The 19,866-nt window shown below is 32.8% G+C and overlaps 1 protein-coding gene across 2 annotated transcripts in view; it reads left to right on the top strand.

Moving 5' to 3' along the window:
- Positions 1-497: 497 nt before the first annotated feature.
- CPED1 (cadherin like and PC-esterase domain containing 1) overlaps positions 498-19,866 on the top strand; it is a 404,819-nt gene continuing 385,450 nt past the window's right edge. For both annotated transcript variants that reach the window (XR_012482383.1, XM_074268145.1), the window contains exons 1-2: positions 498-701; positions 1,040-1,691. Coding sequence is in view for 1 of the 2 variants with exons in the window: in XM_074268145.1 (XP_074124246.1) it covers positions 1,443-1,691 (249 nt within the window). In the remaining variant the exon portion in view is untranslated. The remainder of the gene's footprint in view (positions 702-1,039; positions 1,692-19,866) is intronic.

The following is a 19,866-nucleotide window of genomic DNA, read 5'->3' as shown; positions in this document are numbered from 1 at the left end:
AAGAGCTCAGAGTTATGACTTCAATATTATACAATACATAAATAAGTTTCTGTTAAGGAATTTTTACTCTGGCATTTTCGGTCTAGATTTTGCCTTCTAAGTATTAAAAAGTGGATACTGACTATATTGCTTCCTGTAAGGGTAACCACGAATCCCAGAAATTGAAAGTTTCCAGCATGTTAGTTGGAATCTGTTTTAGTCTTCTTCTCGAACTTGGTTTTCAATGAAGAGAAGGCTATTTGTTTTTCTGATGCCTTGGTCGCAAAATTGGTACCGAAAAGCACTTTAAAAGTGATTCAAAAGCAAGTAGTTCTGACTAAGTCACTTAGATTGTAAGACAAATGAGAAATATCCTTTCTGCAGAGTGGAAATAGACAATCTGACAACAGTTCTGCCTTCTGATCCAGGGCTAACATCCTGCTTTTGCCGCCCATGAAATAGTCCGGGCAGACTTAGTACTTTAAACTCCGCCCCTCCTTGAGAAATCAAGCCTTTATTTATACAATGTCTGTGGTCCAACTGAGCTCAGAGGGTGCCTGCGTGTGTTGTGTGTTTGTGTGTGTTTGCTTATGTGTGTGTGAATGCCGGCATGTGGTGGGGGAGATGTCCTGGAGTTATAAGATCGCCTGGTTCCGAGAGGTTTTAATCTGCATACTGTTAGGGGATCGTGGAGAACTTTTTTCGGGTACTAAGAGAACTAAGTAAGTACTTTGAACTTAAATCTGAATGAAATAAAGTGAAGCAGTCTTAACAGTGAAGACAGTCCATTCAATCTGGATGTTCTTTTTTTGTTTTCTTTTTTCTTTCTTGAATCCTTAAATGCTTAGAGGAAAATGTCAGTTTTAAACTGAATGGGGACTGTTTTAAGGAACATAAAAGTAGAATGCTTTAAAGTGGAAGGGGGAGAAAACTGAGAAACTGCTAAGGAAACTTGGCCAGCATCCAGCTGTGTTACAAGCCCTTTTGGTTTTAACTGATTGCATTCTTAGATACTATGATCTGATTTGAGCTTTTCTTTTTCTGTTTCTTTCTTGTCAAGCTGAGGCCAAGACTTCCGCTCCTTGACTGAGGGACTTAAAGGATGTTATAAAAACAAGACAGTTCAGCAAGCAAAGATTGGCACTCTGTGGAGTTTACATTTATCAATTACAGCTGTTATTATTAGTCTGGGTTTTTAAAAAACGTGGTTGGGTATGTGACTGTCATTCATGGAAGCTTTTTTGTCATTTGTTCGCTGACTCTGGAGGGACCCCAAGGTTCTTTGGAGAGCTTTTTTGGAAAGTTCAGGAGAAGACATGGAGCAAACTTAACTTTATTGTGGAAAAAAAGAAAAAAGAGGATATGTTTCTGACTTTTACACTGCCGCCAACAACAACAACAACAAATAGCTGCTATGTATTTTCCGGCAATGTGGACAGGGGCCAAGTGAAGGTGAACTGGTCATGATTTATCGCCAGATTTTTCTTTGTCGTCGGCGTTTCTGCCCACGACCTTTCTTTTTGGGCTTAGTGGTAGCAATCTGCCTCTTCTACCAGACTCTGACACTTATAGGGACAAGAAAACTTATATCAGCTGTTACTGGGGCTTCCCCGTACAAACTGGCTGAAATTTATCAAAGCCATGCCAAGGAAATTGTCACAAGGGACACATATTGCTTCCTGTCATCAGATGATGCACAGGCAACCCAAAAGGTAAGCAAATCTAATGAGTTTAAGTGAGACCACGTTTCACAAGGGCAGTACTCTTTCTTTCTCTCTGTTATTTCTGTATAACTAAAATTAACCTTCATGCGGTCTGAAAGAGATCCAGAGTATAAGCAGGGCTGAGAGTGACCTCACAACAATGTGAAGTTCAAAAACCCATGTCAACATTAACTTGAGCTTTTAGCATGCTTGTTGCTTGCTGGAAAGTCCTAAACAAATTTGCTTAAACTACTCCATAATTATTCTCTCTCCTTCCACTCACTCTGTATGTGTATTTGTTTGTGTGTGTTTGTGTGTGTGTGTGTGTGTGACTCTCTGTCTCTCTGTCTGTTTCTCTCCCTCTCTCTTTACTCTCCTACTTCTTCTACTCTTTCTGTCTCTCTCTCTTTCTCTGTCTTCTATATCTATCTCTCTCTGTCTGTCTATCTGTCTCTCTCATGTTTAACTGATGCATATGTTTTGGGTAGATTTCATGCTTTAAAATTTTTTTTGGAAATGCTTTTTCAGTTCAAGCATGTAAATAAAGTTTTTACTCATAGAACTTCATAAAAAAGTCCTTTTATGCCAAGCAATAGGCATTTATTTCTAGAACTATGGGAGCAACATAATAACCATATGTTCTTTTACTATCTGAGTTTATCTGAAGATTCTCTATGATTTCTTTAAAAATTTTATTGAATATATTTTTTAAAGTTTTATGCCATTTGTTTCTAAAATTATTTTCTTTCTCATTACAATATTGAGGAATTGCTTCACTTGAAAATCACAATATTCAATAATTTACAAAATTAGAAAAGTATGGATTGGATTACAGCTCTTTGGGGAATGTTGACAAATCTTGTCACACATACTATACATACTACACCACAGCTTCAATATTACTCTGCCCCCTAGGTCCCTTATCATAGATAGAGCAATGGGAAAGTGAAATCCTTCTGATATTTCCAACAACAAACTCCCATGACAGTGAACTTGCCTATACTGAACTGCATACTACTATAGTTAATTTGTAACAAGATTCCAGTGCAGTTATTATTTTTTTTAAGAACCTGTTGCTAAGACAATATAATTATATTAGACATGGATAACACCTAGGATATTGATAAATGGAATATAACATTATTGAATGACTGTTGAAATAGATTTCTGAACATAAATATTTATTGAATCAATTAATTGATCAAATATTTTAAGCATCATGGGAAATATGCCCTTCTTCAATAAACTCCAGTGCCTCTCTATAACCTCTATAAAAACACAAACTGTTGTACCTGACATTTAAAGCCCTTTATAATCTGGATCCATGCTACTTTCTGAGACTTATTCTACTAAGATATTCTACTATTCTACTATAATTGCCCTTCATGTATATTACAATATAGTCCATCTGACTTTCAAAAAAAAAAAACAAAAAACAAAAAAAAAAAACCACAAACACTGCATCTCCCAATTCCATGTCTTTGTAAAGTCAATTTCCCATAAATGGAATGCATTTTTGCCTCATCCTTCGTTGCCACCTCTTAGAAGACCAAAGTCCAGTTCAAGTACCAGCTTTTCCATGAAGTCTTTCCTGATATTCCTAGATGTTGATGACCTCTTAAAATTATCTTTACTTTACTCTATATGTACTTGTGCCTGTATGGGTTGTTCATTTGTCTCTCCATATCTATTCCCCTGCAGTAGCAGGGATTGTTTCACTTTAGATTTATTTCCTAGGCCTAGAACAGTACCTGGAACATAGTATAAACTTAACATATATATGTTGATCAATTAATTGATTTAATTTAAGATTCAGTCTTAACTCTTAAGGAGCTTATTATATAATAATGGTTGATAAGATGCATAGATGTAATAGATAGAACAGATAAGACAAAATAAGAAGCCTTAAAAGAGATATCAATTAAATCATGTTTAGTACTTAGTTGGTGCTAAGCACATTATAAATATCTCATTTGATCCTCAAAATAATCCTGGGTGGTAAGTGCTACTATTATTCCCATTTTAGAGTAGGGAAAACTGAAGCAAACATAAATTAAATGACTTGCTGAAGAGTAGGCAGTCAATTTCCAAGGATGGATTTGAACTTAGGTCTTCCTGACTTCAGGTCCATTGCTCTACTCCTTACAGGCACCAAAAAACATTTCATCTGGCCCTGCAAAGGCAACAGAAGGCAATGTTGACCTGAAAGCTAGGTATACAATAAGGTCCCACTGCTTGAGTTCTATAAGTTGATAATTTTGTATTATGTATTATTATCATTACCATATTCTATTGTTTAATAATTAATAATTATTATGTATTATAATGTTATAAATATCAAAAAGGCCCTTCCTTGCCAGAAAAAAAAAACACCAAAACTTTCCCTTCCCTGTTCTACAACGAGTTTCCATCTAGTTAAACCCTAAAGCATGAATAGAATTCCAATAGGCAAAAATTGAGAAGTTAGGGAGGTCAGGTATTGCAAGTAAATAGAATTGCAAGAGTAAATGCTCTGAGTCAGTAAAGTAGGAGGGAAGAATAACAATTGTTGGAAACATAAAATTCCTATGGGAGAACAGTGGGATTCTGGAAAGACAGATCGAGATTATATAACCACTCTTGTTTCCCTCTTCCATCCCCTCCTCTAATCCCAAGTAGGCTATAAAAGGATATATTTATGTATACATATGTAGATATATACATATACATACACACATATCCCTCCCCCCCCCCACACACATCTTTCTTATCCTTGCTGACTCTACTTTAATTATGCTCCTAATTTACCTTCTATTACTTAACCTTCCCTCACATGGATCCCTCCCTTGTCCTCTTCCCACACCCTTTGCTTCTCAATCTGTATCTTTGTCCCTTATTTATTTATACATTTTGGAAGGGGCCAAACTCTTCATGGTATATATGTAGTGTTGCCTATTTAACCCATTCCCAATGTGAGTAAATTTTCACCTTCCTCCCTCCTTTAATGCTTCTGTGTCTATTCTTTCTCTACACCTCATTTGTATGACATAATTACTAATTTTAATAATTATCCTGTCCCAATCTTTCTTTTGAGCTGCCCTATTATTGTCATTTTAAAATATATGGTATTCATTTCCCATATTAAAAAAAAAAAAACAACATAAAGATTTTGTTCTTATTGAGTTCCTTGAACGTAATCTTTCATATTGGCTCTTATATGTTAACTTTTCTTATGTTAACTGTTTCTTATGTTAAGTTTGGGTTTGGTTGATAGAGAGTCCTGAAAATTTGTAAGTTTTTTGAATGTCCATTATTTTTCATTTCAATATTATAGAAAAATTTGCTGGATATGATATTTTTGCCTACAGGCCTATTTCTTTTGATTGTCAGTGGATAATGATTCCAAGACTTGTGATCTTTTATTGTGGCTGTTAATAAGTCCTGTGCAATTCTAATTGTAGCTCCAGCATATTTGAATTTTTTTTCTTGTTTTTTGCAAAAATTTATCTTTGATCTGAGTTTTGAAATTTGGAAATAATATTCCTGTGTGGAAAACACACAGTATCTCATTGAGGGGGTGATTAGTGGATTTTTTTCTATTTCTACTTTCCCCTCAATTTTCTTGAATTATTTTTTGCTCTATTGTTTCAGTCCTTTTTTTTTTTTTTTTTTTTTTTGGTCACAACTTTCAATTATCCTTTTTGCAATTATTAACTATCCCAATTATTCTTATATTTTCTCTTCTTGATCTATTTTTCTCATATGATGCTTCACATTCTGTTCTATCTTTTAAATCTTTATAGTCTGTTGTATTATTTCTTGGTCTCTCATAGCTTCACTGGCTTTCCCTTGTCCAGTGCTAATTTTCTTTTTTTCTTTTTTCTTTTTCTTTTTCTGAGGCTGGGGTTAAGTGACTTGTCCAGGGTCACACAGCTAGGAAGTGTTAAGTGTCTGAGATCAAATTTGAACTCGGGTCCTCCAGAATTCAGGGCTGGTGCTCTATACACTGCGCCACCTAGCTGCCCCCCCCCCCCCAGTGCTAATTTTCAAAGAGTTATTTTCATCTTTGAAACTGTATTCCTTTTCGGGATGGTTAACTTTTTTTCATAATCTTCTTGTTTTTCTTGATTGGTCTTTATTTATTTATTTATTTTTGTTTTTCTTCAAAGTCTCTTACTTGATTTTTAAATTCCTTTAAAAATTCTTCTATGAATTTTCTCTGGACAGGGAGCCATTTCACATTACTTTTTGGAATAGAAACTTTTTTTTTACTTTAGTGTCCTCTGAAATTGAACCCTGTCTCCCCTGTTCCAATAGTAGGTTTCTATGGTTGAGTTCTTTTTCTTTACCGATTCTTTTTTTTTTTTTTTTTTTTTTAATAAGAGGTATTAGTGTAAGCATCTCTAATCGTGAAGTGGGAAGATGGTGCATCTGGCTTCACTTCAGCTCTCCCTTCCAACCTGGAACCCCAAATCTAAAACTCCTCCCTCTAACACGGGCCTCCAGGCATCAGTATTCCTACCCCCTGACTCTGAGCTCGTGCTGGTTCCTTCTCACCTAGGATGAGTCCGTGTAGCACAACTGGGCCTGGTGTTCCTAATCAGTCATGGTTCACTAAGTCTTCTGAATTCAGACTCAGACTCCATAGTCTAGGAAGTAAGAGTTTCTGTGGTTCTTACTGAGGTTCTAGCCATACCATTCTAACTCTAGGGCTCCCAACTTGATGATTCTGTGGAGCTAGCCCAGGGATGTTTGCATTGCACATGGGTAAAATCCAGTCTGGGGGCTTTCTTTAGATCATATTGTATCGAAGCAGTCCAGTTCTGCCCCAAGTCTTCTTGATTTTTCATCAGTCTTCTCCACCATCTTCCCAGAATTTATCCCCAAAATAATTTCCCCCCCAAAGCATAGGTATACCTTGCTGGTAACTCCAGGGGCTGGCTGCCAAATCAACAAGTCCTGAAAAAGAAAGGTGCTAGAGGCCTATACCCAGATCATTTTTGGTTCTCTGCTTTTTCTAAAATGAAATACAAACTCTTTGGGTTGACATTTAAATCCTTTCTGCCTTTCACCTATTTTTGGGACCATTTGTTTCTACTTGCATGATATCCACCATCTCTTTTCTCCATGATTGTAGATTGGCTATACTCCGGTATACACTCTCTCCTCAACTCCATCTCTTAAAAATCCTAATTTTCTTGAAAGATTATGCTCAGTTTTCAATGAAGACATTCCAAATGCTAATGTTTCCCCCCATACCTCAACTGCTCTTTCCAAATTATATTTGGACTAATGTATGTTATCTCTAATGTGATACTATTTGTAAAGCATTTAGTACAGTGTGTGGCACAAACTACTCTTGAAAATCCTTATTCCCTTTCACCCCTGTTATATTGAACTCTCTTGTCAAAAATATGAGTTTCTTGAAGGCAGAAACATTTTAGCTTTCGTTATTATGTCACAAGTCAACAAGTATGTATTCAACACTTACTATGTAACAGATACTATGTTAAGTACTAGAGATACAAAAAAAAAAAAAGAAAAAAGAAAAAGGAAAATCCAATTCCTGCTCCCAAAAATGCAGAATATAATGAAGCCAACAATTGTGTACAAACAGACGTATACACACACACTAACTTGGAGATAATCAGAGGGAAGACACTAGTACTACAGAGTACTTGAAAAGGCTTCTTGCAGAAAATGAGAGTTGGCTGAGACTTGAAGGAATTAAAGGAAGCTAGAAGGCAGAGGAACAACTAATAAAAATGCAATGTCAAGAAATAATGGGTAGCATATGAGCAAGTAAGAAAGTGTTAGTGGATTGTAGAGAATGTGGAGGTCAGGCATGAGAAGACTAGAAAAGTAGGGTGGGAGGGAGCAGGTTGTCAGTAATTAAAAGCCAAATAAAATATTTGATCATAAGGAGTCACAGAAATTGATGGAAAAAGAAGATTGATTTTATCATCATTGTTATTATCATTGTTTTAGGCATTTACATAGTGCTTTAAGGTTGGCACTTAAGAATTATATCTTAGTTTGTCCTCACTATTCTGGGAAATAGATGCTATTATTAGCTCCATTTTACAAATTACAATGATAAGATCAAGATGCTTTTGCTGAGTAGGTCCTTAAATGCTGATTTATCCATTAAAAGTGAAGAGATTTGGCAGTTTTCAAAGACTGATTTCCATATCAATTATCACATCTGACTTTTGTAACAACCCTGTGAGCTAGGAAAGGTATTATTTATATTAATTTTAAAGAGAAGAATGAAGCTCTGAAAAACTGTGATTTATCCAGAGTTGCATGGGACAAGAGACAGCTAAATGGTGCAGTGGCTAGAGGGTGTGGAATCAGGAAGAAACAATAGCTGTGTGATCCTGGCCAAGTCACTTAACCCTGTTTGCTTCAGTTTCCACATCTATAAAAAGATCTGGAGAAGGAATGGCAAACTATTTCAATATATTTGCAAAGAAAACCTCAAAAGGGTTCATGAAGAGTGAGACACAACTGAAATGACTAAACAAATAACAATGACATGGAACAAGGTCAGCGGTTAAAACTCATCTACTATCTCAGACTACCTTTCCAAAGAAGATCTATATTACTACTTTATGAAATCACAACTGTAAGGATTTATAGTTATATGAAACAATATAGAGCTAAAATGTTTCTTGACTTTGACTCTATTTTTAAAAATTTTAATGCCTTTTCTTTTTTTTTTATTATAGCTTTTTATTTACAAGATATATGCATGGGTAATTTTTCAGCATTGACAATTGCAAAACTTTTTGTTCCAACTTTTCCCCTCCTCCCCCTCCCCTTCCCCAGATGGCAGGTAGACCAATACACGTATACATATACATACACATGTCCAAACAGTTATTTTGCTGTACAAAAAGAATCAGACTTTGAAGTAGTGTACAATTAGCCTGTGAAGGAAATCAAAAATGAAGGCAGACAAAAATAGAGGGATTGGGAATTCTATGTAGTGGTTTGTAGTCATCTCCTATAGTTCTTTGTTTGGGTGTAGCTGGTTCAATTCATTACTGCTCTATTGGAACTGATTTGGTTCATTTCGTTGTTGAAGAGGGCCATGTCCATCAGAATTGATCATCATATAGTATTATTGTTGAAGTATATAGTGATCTTCTGGTTCTGCTCATTTCACTCAGCAAAATTTTGATGCCTTTTCAATGTTTATTCTATTATCAGTCAGAAGGCCCCAAACCACCTTAACTCTGAGACATATATGACAATAACAGAGAAGTTAATATAACTTGTACTCAAATGCAAGCATCTTAAATTACTGTCATATTATTATAGTGGTTTTTTTGTTTGTTTGTTTGTTTGCTTTACTTCCTGTTGCTTTACAACAGGATTATGTAACCTACCCAGATTCACATTGATGGCATATGACAGAAGCAGAATTTTGAACTGAGATTATCTTGACTCTGAAACTACTTTTCTATCTACTATGACATATTGCCTTTGAATTTCAGGGTAAATTCATTTTCATTTAATTTTTTTTTCAGTTTGTAGAAGTGTTGAGTATAGTGAAATAAATGTAATTTTGTAGACAAGAAGACCTAAGTTCAACTTCCTTAATCTTATGGATCTTGGATAGTGACCTAGTTTTTACATGAAATCATGTACTGGTTGTTTGGCACTGTTTTGATGGAAGAAGTTTCCATACTAGAAGTTGTTCATATTGAGTAAATCAAATTCTTCCATATTCCTTTATTTTTTCCCCCCAGCTTAATCTTCTTCTCATCAACATTTCTTCTTTGTTTAGAATCATTTAGCTTACTGGGATGGCAGTTAGATGGCTTTCTATCTACCTATTTAGCTCAGTTTCCTCATTTGTAGAAATGGATTGGAGAAGGAAATGGCAAACTACTCTAGTATCTCTGCCAAAAAAAAAAAACCAAACCCAACAAAAAAAACAAATCCAAAAGAATTCACAAAAAAATTACATATGACTGACATAACTGAACAACAATAAAGTTTACTGCAAAGTTTAGTATATTATAAAATCATTGTTTCTCTTTAATTTTTGTTTCAGTTATTAAAATAATTTTTAAATTATTAAAAATCTAATCTCTAAAATAAGTTGGAATTTTTTTTCAGTTTTCAAGTTTTTGTTTTTAAAAGTGTTAATGTTGTTACTGAGTAAAGGAACATGATATTTTGAGGGCAAAGTTTTTATTCTCTGACTTCATAGAGTTTCTTATTTTCCTACCCGACTTTATATGACTTTTGTGTTTTTGCATGTAATTTTAATCATATGTTAACTGTTAATGGTGTGCCTTCAACATTGAGTCTCTTTTTACTTAGAAATCATATGAAACTCATTGGCTGGCTGTCTAAAACATTCATTGCTGAATTCTTTTCCCAGAAATGCTGAACACATATGATGGACATTATTTTAAATTGTTCACAGTCTTAAACAATTTTACTCCAAAACTAAGATACTGTAATTACAAAAACACGTCAGAAGCCTCTTTGTTAGGGAGGAGAACTACATCTCCAAACATTTAATCACCTGCTTCTATGTTTAACTTACAATTTGTGCCACGCTTTGATCAAGGGTGAATTTTCATGCATTGACTTTTCTTTAGGATATGAAGATAGTGAGTCAATCATGAAGAAGCTGGCCAAGAACAGATTTGCATAAAATCTTCCTTGTACCTTTTTAAGAAAAGAAAAGAGATAAATCTATCTTCTATAATTACTTATTCATTTGTGATACTTTATAAGAATGATTCAGGTAATGAAAAAAATACTCTTAAGAAATATACTTGAGAACTGCCTAAGACATTTATTTATTTATTTTTATAAATAAGAGGTTAAATTGATTTCCTTTAATTGAGTTCATAGCATAGTACTTGGCACATAGTAGGCCCTTAATAAATACTTGTTGACAATCAAATTACTGAAAGTTCAAAGTAAAATTCCTCCTGATAACATACTAAAGAATTGATTAGCATTTCATAGACTTACAGATTTCTGACATGATAGGAAGGCCAGAGTCCAACCTTTTTTTGAAGAAAATTCCCTATACAATGTACCAAACAATTGGAATTCTTTCTCCTTTGAGTTTACATAGTGTAAAAAAATATATTTTTATTATTTCAAAATTGTGTTTGCTATACCTAAAACTAAACAGTATTAACTATATTTAAATTTCACAAAAGAAAATCTATTTTTGACTCAGCTACATAGGTTCATGAAAAGGGAGGGCATCATTAAAGTATGTAATAATTTCATTATATGGCTTTAGAAATCACTCCAACTACTTTGATTGTTTTTAATTAAAGTTCTTACTATTCATGAATGAATATCTTGCAAAAGTTTGGTGATTGTCATTTTTAAACAAATATTTTGTCAGCTCAGTCAGGGGTGTGGACCACAAAAAAGATGTGAATATTTTACCAATTATACCTTTAAGACTGAAATCTGGCTTATTGTCTAGCACTATTTTCAGGAAAGATTGAGATCATCATGTGGCCATTGCCAACTTTCCATATTGAGAAAGAACTCTCTCCCTGTTTTTGGCAAAATATAAACTGCTCTTTCCACTTTGCCCCTAGAAAGAGTTCAGCTAAGCAGATAGTTTTCAAAATGACTTCCAATTTTTTCATAGGTTTTTTCCCTGAAAGCTTAAGGATTTTAGATTATATTTCAGCAAATCTGAAAATAATATCTACCTAAGATTTCAAAAGAAGTGCTGTTATTTTAAAAATAGCACTTAATAAGTATTTAGCTTACAACAAACATAGAATAGAGAGACAATATGGAAGAGTTGATAGAAAATTGGTTTCAGAGTTAGGTAGATCTGGTTAAAAATATCAAGAAGAAATTAAAAAAAAAACCTTCCATTTATATAACATTTAGAAGTTTGTGAAGTGCTTGCTTGGTTTAAATCCATTATACAGATTTAGATTATAAACTAATTTTCAAATTGTTATGGGTGAAGATATATATAATATATAATATTATATATTATATAATTATATAATCTCACAGAATATTGAAAGGCAACTGAAAAGAAAATGTATCTATAGACAATTTGATGTAACTCCCAACTAACCTTAATCATCCCAAGAGAATGTAGAGTTGAATATGAAAAGGAAGACAACAAATTAGGGGAAATGTTAAATGTGACAGAACTTCCATTACAAAATATTGCCTTAATCAATAACATCACCCACTTCATTGTGATCTACTACTTCATTCCTTGAAGTGTTATATGAGGGAAAAGTATGTTACTGGAGAAGAAAAAATAGGACAAGAAACTGTATCAGACCAAATAAACACAGAAGAAAGCTGTGTTAGAGGTGAAAAAATATTTTAAGCAGGTTTCAATTTTCAATACCTTGAAAAATCAGGAGATTCTTAAGGATCAGCAAAATCATAGATGCTATTATTATTTTTAAAATGAAGAAGATATCAATAATAACACTAATAATCATTGACATTTAAATAATGCTAGGCTATGCCTTTATAAAATCTTTATGAGAATAATTAATATACATACAAATATGGAGTCTCAAGTATGATATTTATGGTATACACACACATATATAAATATATATTACATGAATGTTCATATATTGAAAGCATTCTTTTATGAAAATATGAGAAGAAAAACAACAGATTTTTAAAACAATTTTCTAGAACAGATCACATCTTAGTGTTTTCTCAGTTGATAGAAAAGTATAGAGAAATAGGATCCTCTTATGTTTTTATTTTTTTTATTATAAAAAAAACATTTAACTTTACACAAGAAAAATGTCATCTTAGAGATTCTACTCTAACAAGTATTTTCCATACATATGATGAATTTATTCAAGATAGACATAATAGTAGAAGTAATTTTGTTCAATGATTCTCTGATAATCAACAAAAAGTGAGGTCCTACCCTACCCTAAAAATAGGGAATGTGCTTGTATTGGAGGTATTCCTTAAGAGTCACAAAACAAGAAGTTATGAATAAGTTGTGGTCTAAATGTTTGGTTGGAGTAACCACACTACTGAGATCATAGACTTCCATTGAAATTTTGAAATATGAGCATAATTATCTCTTAGGCATATAATAAGTCAGGAAACACATTAAACTGCAAGCAAATACATCTGGATAAGATATCCTAGTACTTTCTGTTCAGAAAAACTAGTTCACAGCTCTAAATAGCCTGAAAACAGAGCAAATTCCTATTATATATGATTATGGTATCAGACTCCTTCTTTTACCTACTTTCCTTCCACCAATTTTTCCTTATCATTAACCTGTTTATATCTATATATTCTAGAATTAATATTCTGTATGGTGATATATATGGTGTGGATGAGGAAGAAGGATTCAGAGGATCATTGGCTTTCTTTCTTCATATGGGCACTTTGCCCATTTGTAGAATACTATAAGCTTACTATATTCTAGTTCTGTCTTAATCCTAAATGCTTTTTAAAATAAGTACCCCCTGCTTATCTTTTTGCCTATTAGAAGTAATCACCCAGATTCAAAATCCAGTCATTCTTTCCTCTTTACCCTGAACATTCAATTAGTTGTGAGGTCTTTTCTATTCTATTGGTACATCTCACAAATCCATACTCTTCACTTTCACCACAACCACCTAAATTGTGGCTTTTACCTCTTCTCATTTGTATAACTGCAATATTCTTAGAATTTAGTTTCCCGACTCCAAACTATTTCATTTTAAATATAGGCTCCACAAAGCTACCAAAGCAACATCCTTGGTTCCCTGTTGCTCCTAGGATAAAATGCAAAATCCTTTCTTTGGCATTTAAGTATTCTACAATCTGGCTTCAATCTACTTTCCAAATTTATTTTGGAAAAAAATTCTTCTCCTACCCATTGTCCCAGTCAAACTGACTTCTTTGCTAAGTCCCATACATGGCATACCATCTTCTGTTTTCATGTTTTTCCAGTCTGTCCCTGTAACAGAAATTCTCACCTTTCTTACCTCAGTTTTTGGAATTTCATGACTCTTCAGGGTTTTTTCCTCATGTGCCAGTATCTACAAGAGACCTTTCCCAATTTCTCCAGTTATTAAATGCCCTGATTCCAAATCACATTAAATTAATTTTGTATACATTTTTAATTCTCTTTTGGGTATATATTGTTGTCCCTCCTTCAAATGGAATTTAAACTTCTTGGAGGTGGACACTCTATTTTGTGGTAGGGAGTTTTTGTTTGTTTTTGACTCTTTTGTCCTTAATACCTAGCACAGAGTAGAATATTAAGATCATACATTTAAACCTGTAAGAAAGTGATAAATCTTTATTGAATTTAATTGAGTCAAAGGATTTGGAGTATTTGATTTGTCTCTTTTGATCTATATGATATTGGGAAAATCACTAAATTCTCTGGGCCATAACTTCCTTACCTATAGCTTTCCTTATTCTTATATATTAAATGAGGGATTTGGTTTTTAAAGTTCCCCTCTCATTCTAAATACATCATTCCATTATATATTATGTACACTTAAGTTTCTGAGTACTAAAATTTCAATTTTGGGGGAAGGAAATTGTATTTACTTGGAAATAGTTTAATCTCCTTTCAATTTCCTTTTTGGGAACAGAGTTGAAGCCATCCACTCTTTTACTTGTGTTTCTCCTTTATCCATTATAAAATATAAAACAATATGGTCTTAGGATTGCTGGTGATATACAAAGATTTCTCCAATTTTTTTTTTTACTTATGTCTTGTCAAAATAATGTTATAATTGTTTTATTTTCCTTGTGGAATAAATTAAACCTTTGTTTATGATAATTCCTAAGATCCATACATTGATTTGTTGCTAACTCATCAATAGGGACCCTGGTTTTCTTAATGATTATAGTGATTTTTCTTGTGAGATCAAGGAGGATGACTTTCATTTTACCCTAGCAAAATAGTCTGGAGAGTGAAAAAATTTTTAAAAAATAATAACTTGCTATGAGGAGTTACACAGGCTTCATTCAGTTTTGCTTTCACTCTCTGGAATTCTCCCTAGATAAAGATTGACTCTAAAGTCAAAAGACCTGTATTCAAATCTTATTTCTTATACTATCTGTGTAAACTTGGACTAGTCATTTAACTTCCCTGTGTTTCAGTTTCCTCATTTGAAAAATGAAGCACTTGGCTAGATCAAGTTTTTAAGTCTCATTCATCTCAAGATTTATAAGTATATTAAATTATAAGAAAGAATTCAGGATCATCTCTAGGAACATAGGCACTTGGAACTAATCACATTGTCTTTCCTTCCTTCCTCTTTCCAACATCATGTTGGACACATAAATTCAATAAATAAAAGAACTGAGACACTAATTTATCTTTTATAGATCTTTAAAGGTCTGAAGTAATAGAAATAGATCTACATGATTTAGAAAAGTTCCTAGCCATATAATTTTGAATAAATGATTGCTACTCATGACTTTATATTAAATAAGTTTCAGGAACACTTTTAAGTTTTTTTTTTTTTTATTTCTTTTGAAACATTTAGTGTTTTTAGCTCTCTATAACTATTCACATTGAAGCACTTCACAATTTCTCAGTACATGATGGGTCATTCTAATCCCATATAAAATTTAAAAAGGTAGGAAATTTAGTGTTGAATCTATTCATAGTACTGGTTAGTGATGATGATAAAATCGCAACTTTATGAAACATAAAAATTTTCTTTGCATTAAATCAAAAAACTATCCTAAAATAATAGCACTGCTCACTAGATCCATTTTAGGTGCTAAATGTTCAACATTATAATACTAAATTTGTATTTATTTTTTGGAGCACTGACAGTTGTATTTTAGACCTTGAAGCAAATGGATGCATCATAATGCATCGTATTTTGTAGCACTTTACTTCTAAATCTGCTGTCCTAACTCTACCTATCTGTTCTCTCTAATTCTTCTTCTGTCATAATCATCATCTTCTTCCTCCAGGCTTTTGTGTATTGTATTTTCAGTTCTCTTTCTTCTTTTTCATCCTCTCTAGTCTTAACCTTTTTGATAATATAATCTTGGTTGTTTCAATTAGACAGTTTTCAGTTTTATTCAATCTATTCTGAAAAATTCCAGTTTGGGTTACATAAACAAGTCAAGTCTAATGAATATTATTAACCCTCATTTTGTTTAGCCAGGTAATGTTGGGAATAAAATTGGAAGGCAAAAGAAAGTCTTTGCCTTTAAGGAACTCCAGTCTAATGAGAAGAAAACCAGTCAAAGAAGACTGAAAGGGATGGGGAAAGAATCTGAGGTGACAATGGTGGAGAAAGTCTACAGTCAAAAGTAAATCCTAGAAAGAAATAAAAAAAATGAGCATGGTTAACTTGGGCCTGTGGAGGCCTGAGAGAAGGTCTACAGAGAGGAAGCAGGAAGTTCACAGTTCAAATCTACCTTTAACAAATACTTTGTGCAAATCATTTCATCACTTAGTATCCTAGTCATAGCTTTCTAAAACCTCAAATTGCAGCTTAAGCACCTATCTGAATTGATAGAGGGAGTTTCCTTTTTAGGAATTATTTCCTTTTAATTGGAATTATTTATTTATTAGAATTAATTAATTCCCTATTCCAATGAAATCACATATCTAGTTTTAAAAATATACATTATTACTTCAAAGCTCTATAATTTCATGAGTGTAAGTATTCTCTTGACTACAGCAATTAGCCACTCTATGCTTGTTACATGATCTTTGGGAATTGCTATGCTTAGAAAGTCTGTCACACTACAACCAAACTAATGTGCTTCTACAAACTTAGCTCAAATAATATAGCAGAGATTCTTTCTTTTGTAATTCTTTTGTATTTCACTATTCCACTTAAAAATATTATTCTGAGAAGAGATCCACAGTCTTCACAAGGACCCATGATACAAAAAATGGTTGAGAACACTTCATAGAAACTGTCAATTATTGGACCTCTGTGCATTCAAAGCCTTTTCTAGTTTTCACTTGTGCTTTGATCTGCTGGTATAAACTTTGAAAGATTCAGTGTCATCTTAATGCAATAATATAGACAAATTTGAATGCATGGATTTTTAAACAACATGTGGATAAAGTCATGATATTATGGCTCTTACATAATGAAACTTCAGTAAATACTAAAAATATCTGTAATGTGTGCATCCTTCATTCCAGTACACAGATAATTTAAGCATATGTGTATGTATGTGTGTGTGTGTGTATATATACACATGTATATATATAAATAAAATTCTGTGAAAAGTTAGAGAATCATGTGAAACTATTATAATGAAACACACCTATATGTGAAAATTTTCATTTGCTAAGAAATTTTGTGCATGTTTTTCAATGAAATACAATCTTGCATGTTAGTGAAATTTTGATTACGTTCCAATGAATCTCTTTCCTCTTAAGTTTTATTCTAATTCTTCATTGAGGCAGTTAAGTCACATTGGGTTTAAAGGCTGGGCCAGTATAAAACAAACTGTAACAGGTCTTACCACATTGAAAAGGCTTTGATTCAAGGTAAAATCATGACAGTTATTTGAGGACCAGATTAGCAGAGCTTAGAGTAGTTCACAGAAGGTAGACCAATAGATAATGGATTTTATTTTGCCCACAGTAACTTATGGATCCATCAGCCAAGAATCATTTATTAAGCATTCATTCTTCCAGGCACTATGCTAGATTTTTGTGATACAAATAAAAAAATTATTGACTAAGGTATGGAGGGGCTGTAATTTGTATTGGTGAAGGGTGGAGGTGAGCATTGCATAAATACTGTAGATAGCCTGACACAGCCTTCACACAAGAACACAGACATTTTAACATATTTCATACTTATAAGCTAAACAGGATCACTGATGAAATCATAAATCTTCTGCAGTACTGAAGAAATGTCAAACTTATATTCAATTATGGAAAATTTTATATGCCTCGAGGTATTATTGAGGCTGTAATGATTCCTCTTTCACGGTTTTATTTTTCTCTTGTAGGGTCAATGCCTTCCACTCCTTTTCTCCTCTCAGCTATTAATCTTTTTTTTTTTTTTTAATTCTTCAGTAGAATTAACATTTTATATAAGAACATTCAGGGCCTGAAGTCACAGAATCTGATGCAATGATAAGAGCTGCTTCTTCTTATATTATAGTGCAGTATTCAAAAGATTCAGGAAGATTTCCTCGTTTAGCTTCCCTTTCCCCTTCAATTATTTATGAAAAGAATAATCTCTGGGAAGCTTTCTTCATCATGGGAAGATAGTCACAAATTATGATTTATGTTTTCTTACAAAAGCCTTACTGAATTTGGAAATTTCCAAGATTAAATATGATATTTTTACCTAACTTTTAGGTAACCCGATGGCTCATTCAAATTTTAAACCCTAAATTTTTAAAAATAAAATAGGCATCTTCATAAGGGTAAAAAACTTATGCATCTTTCCTCACTCAAACAAGTATAATGATTTTTTCCCAAAAAATCACATTTTCTAATTATAAGAAATAGTTGCATCTAATATTAGGTGAGTAGACACATTGAATAGACAGTGTGTCCCAAAGGGCAGAATCTTATTGTAATACTGCTCTTCATTAAGTGGATTAATCTATTCTTCAAATCAAATCATGCCCTTAGAAATAATTCTGTCAGTGGCAATTTCAGTAAATTATAAAATCACAGATTTTGCAAATTTGATAGAGATCACTTTACCAATTCCCTCCTTACCTAATACATGAATACCACCTACAATGTCTAGGATGTCTTCAGAATTAGGGAATTCACTACTTCTTAACCTGTACACTCAAAGCAGTCTCTGAGATTGAGATGTAACTGGGTATAGATCTATTCTTTGCTGCTAAATAATAATTTTGGTTTCACAACAACAAGAAAAAAGTATATATCTTGTATGTATATAGTTGCTTGTGTCTCTCTCATTTTTTTTTTATCTTTTTGAGGGCAAGGACTTTTTTTCTATGTACTAGTGGCTGATATAGTAAATAATAAATGATTTTGGGGGGTGGGGGAGAATTGATAGTCATAGGCTTATCAATTTAGAAATGGAAAAGACCTTAAAGGCCATATAGTTTTACCCCCTTTATTTTATACACGAGGTAACTGAAGTATAGAGAGTTAAATGATATGCCCAAGATGATCCAGATCCGGCATGTCAGAGTTTGCATTGTAACCCAGGTCCTTAATATTTTGGATATTGCTTTTTCATTCATTTTATTTGACAGTTTTATTTCATCAACCAAATGTATAAACATGTTACTTATGCCTTGATCCAAATATTGAATATAATTTACCTGAGGACAGACTCTTGAGACACTCAACTGGATATCTGCTTCTATGTGAACATGAATTCATTAATCATAAAACTTCAGGTTAGCGAATTAAACTAGCTCTAATTCCATCCAATTATATTGTTATCTATTCATATATCTCCATCTTATTCACAAGTATATTGTAAAAGACGATCATGCCTTTCTAAACTCTAGGTGTATTGTATATATGTACAGTACTTCTTTGATCTATGACTTTAGAAATAGTTATTATGTTCCAACCATGTGTAAAAACACAGTGTTCAGCTATGTGTGGGGTCCCAAGACAAAAGTGAAACAGTTCCTGACCATAGGGAGCATATATTCTGAATTTGTTAGGACAGAAGTATGATGTAGATATAAATAAATATAAAAGAAAAGTATTAAGGAGACTAGCAAAGGATAAATGAGGTTAGTCTATCATGAATTGTTTTTAATTAATTCTTTCTCATAGTGATTTCTGCTTTCTTTCCTAAATCCTTATGTACCACTCTTCTAATAATCTGTTCTATGTTTTTTTCAGAAATTCACTTCAATTTAATATTCATACTCATAGGATTTGGAGCTAGAAAAGATATTAAATGTCATCTAGTCTACCTCTTCACTTAAAAAATGTGAAAACTTTGGTCCATCATTCTTTATCTTGCAAAAGTTAAAAATAACATTGCTTTTTGATTAAAAATAAACCAATGTAAAATAATTTTGAATTATTTACAATTTCTAAAAAAAAAATCAATAGTCTTATCTTTTGAGTTTTTATCCATTTACCTCTATGTACATGATTACTTTTCAGAATATTTGTCCATCAAATTAGCCTTATATCAATCCCATTCTCATAGTATTCTAGAATATAACCAGATAGATTCTAAGAGTTAATGTTTTTCACATGGTGGCAATTTCTTTTTATTTAATTGAAGCTTTTTTA

Source organism: Sminthopsis crassicaudata, chromosome 5, assembly GCF_048593235.1.
Source record: "Sminthopsis crassicaudata isolate SCR6 chromosome 5, ASM4859323v1, whole genome shotgun sequence".
NCBI lineage: Eukaryota > Metazoa > Chordata > Mammalia > Dasyuromorphia > Dasyuridae > Sminthopsis > Sminthopsis crassicaudata.
This window is presented reverse-complemented; position numbering and strand designations above follow the sequence as displayed.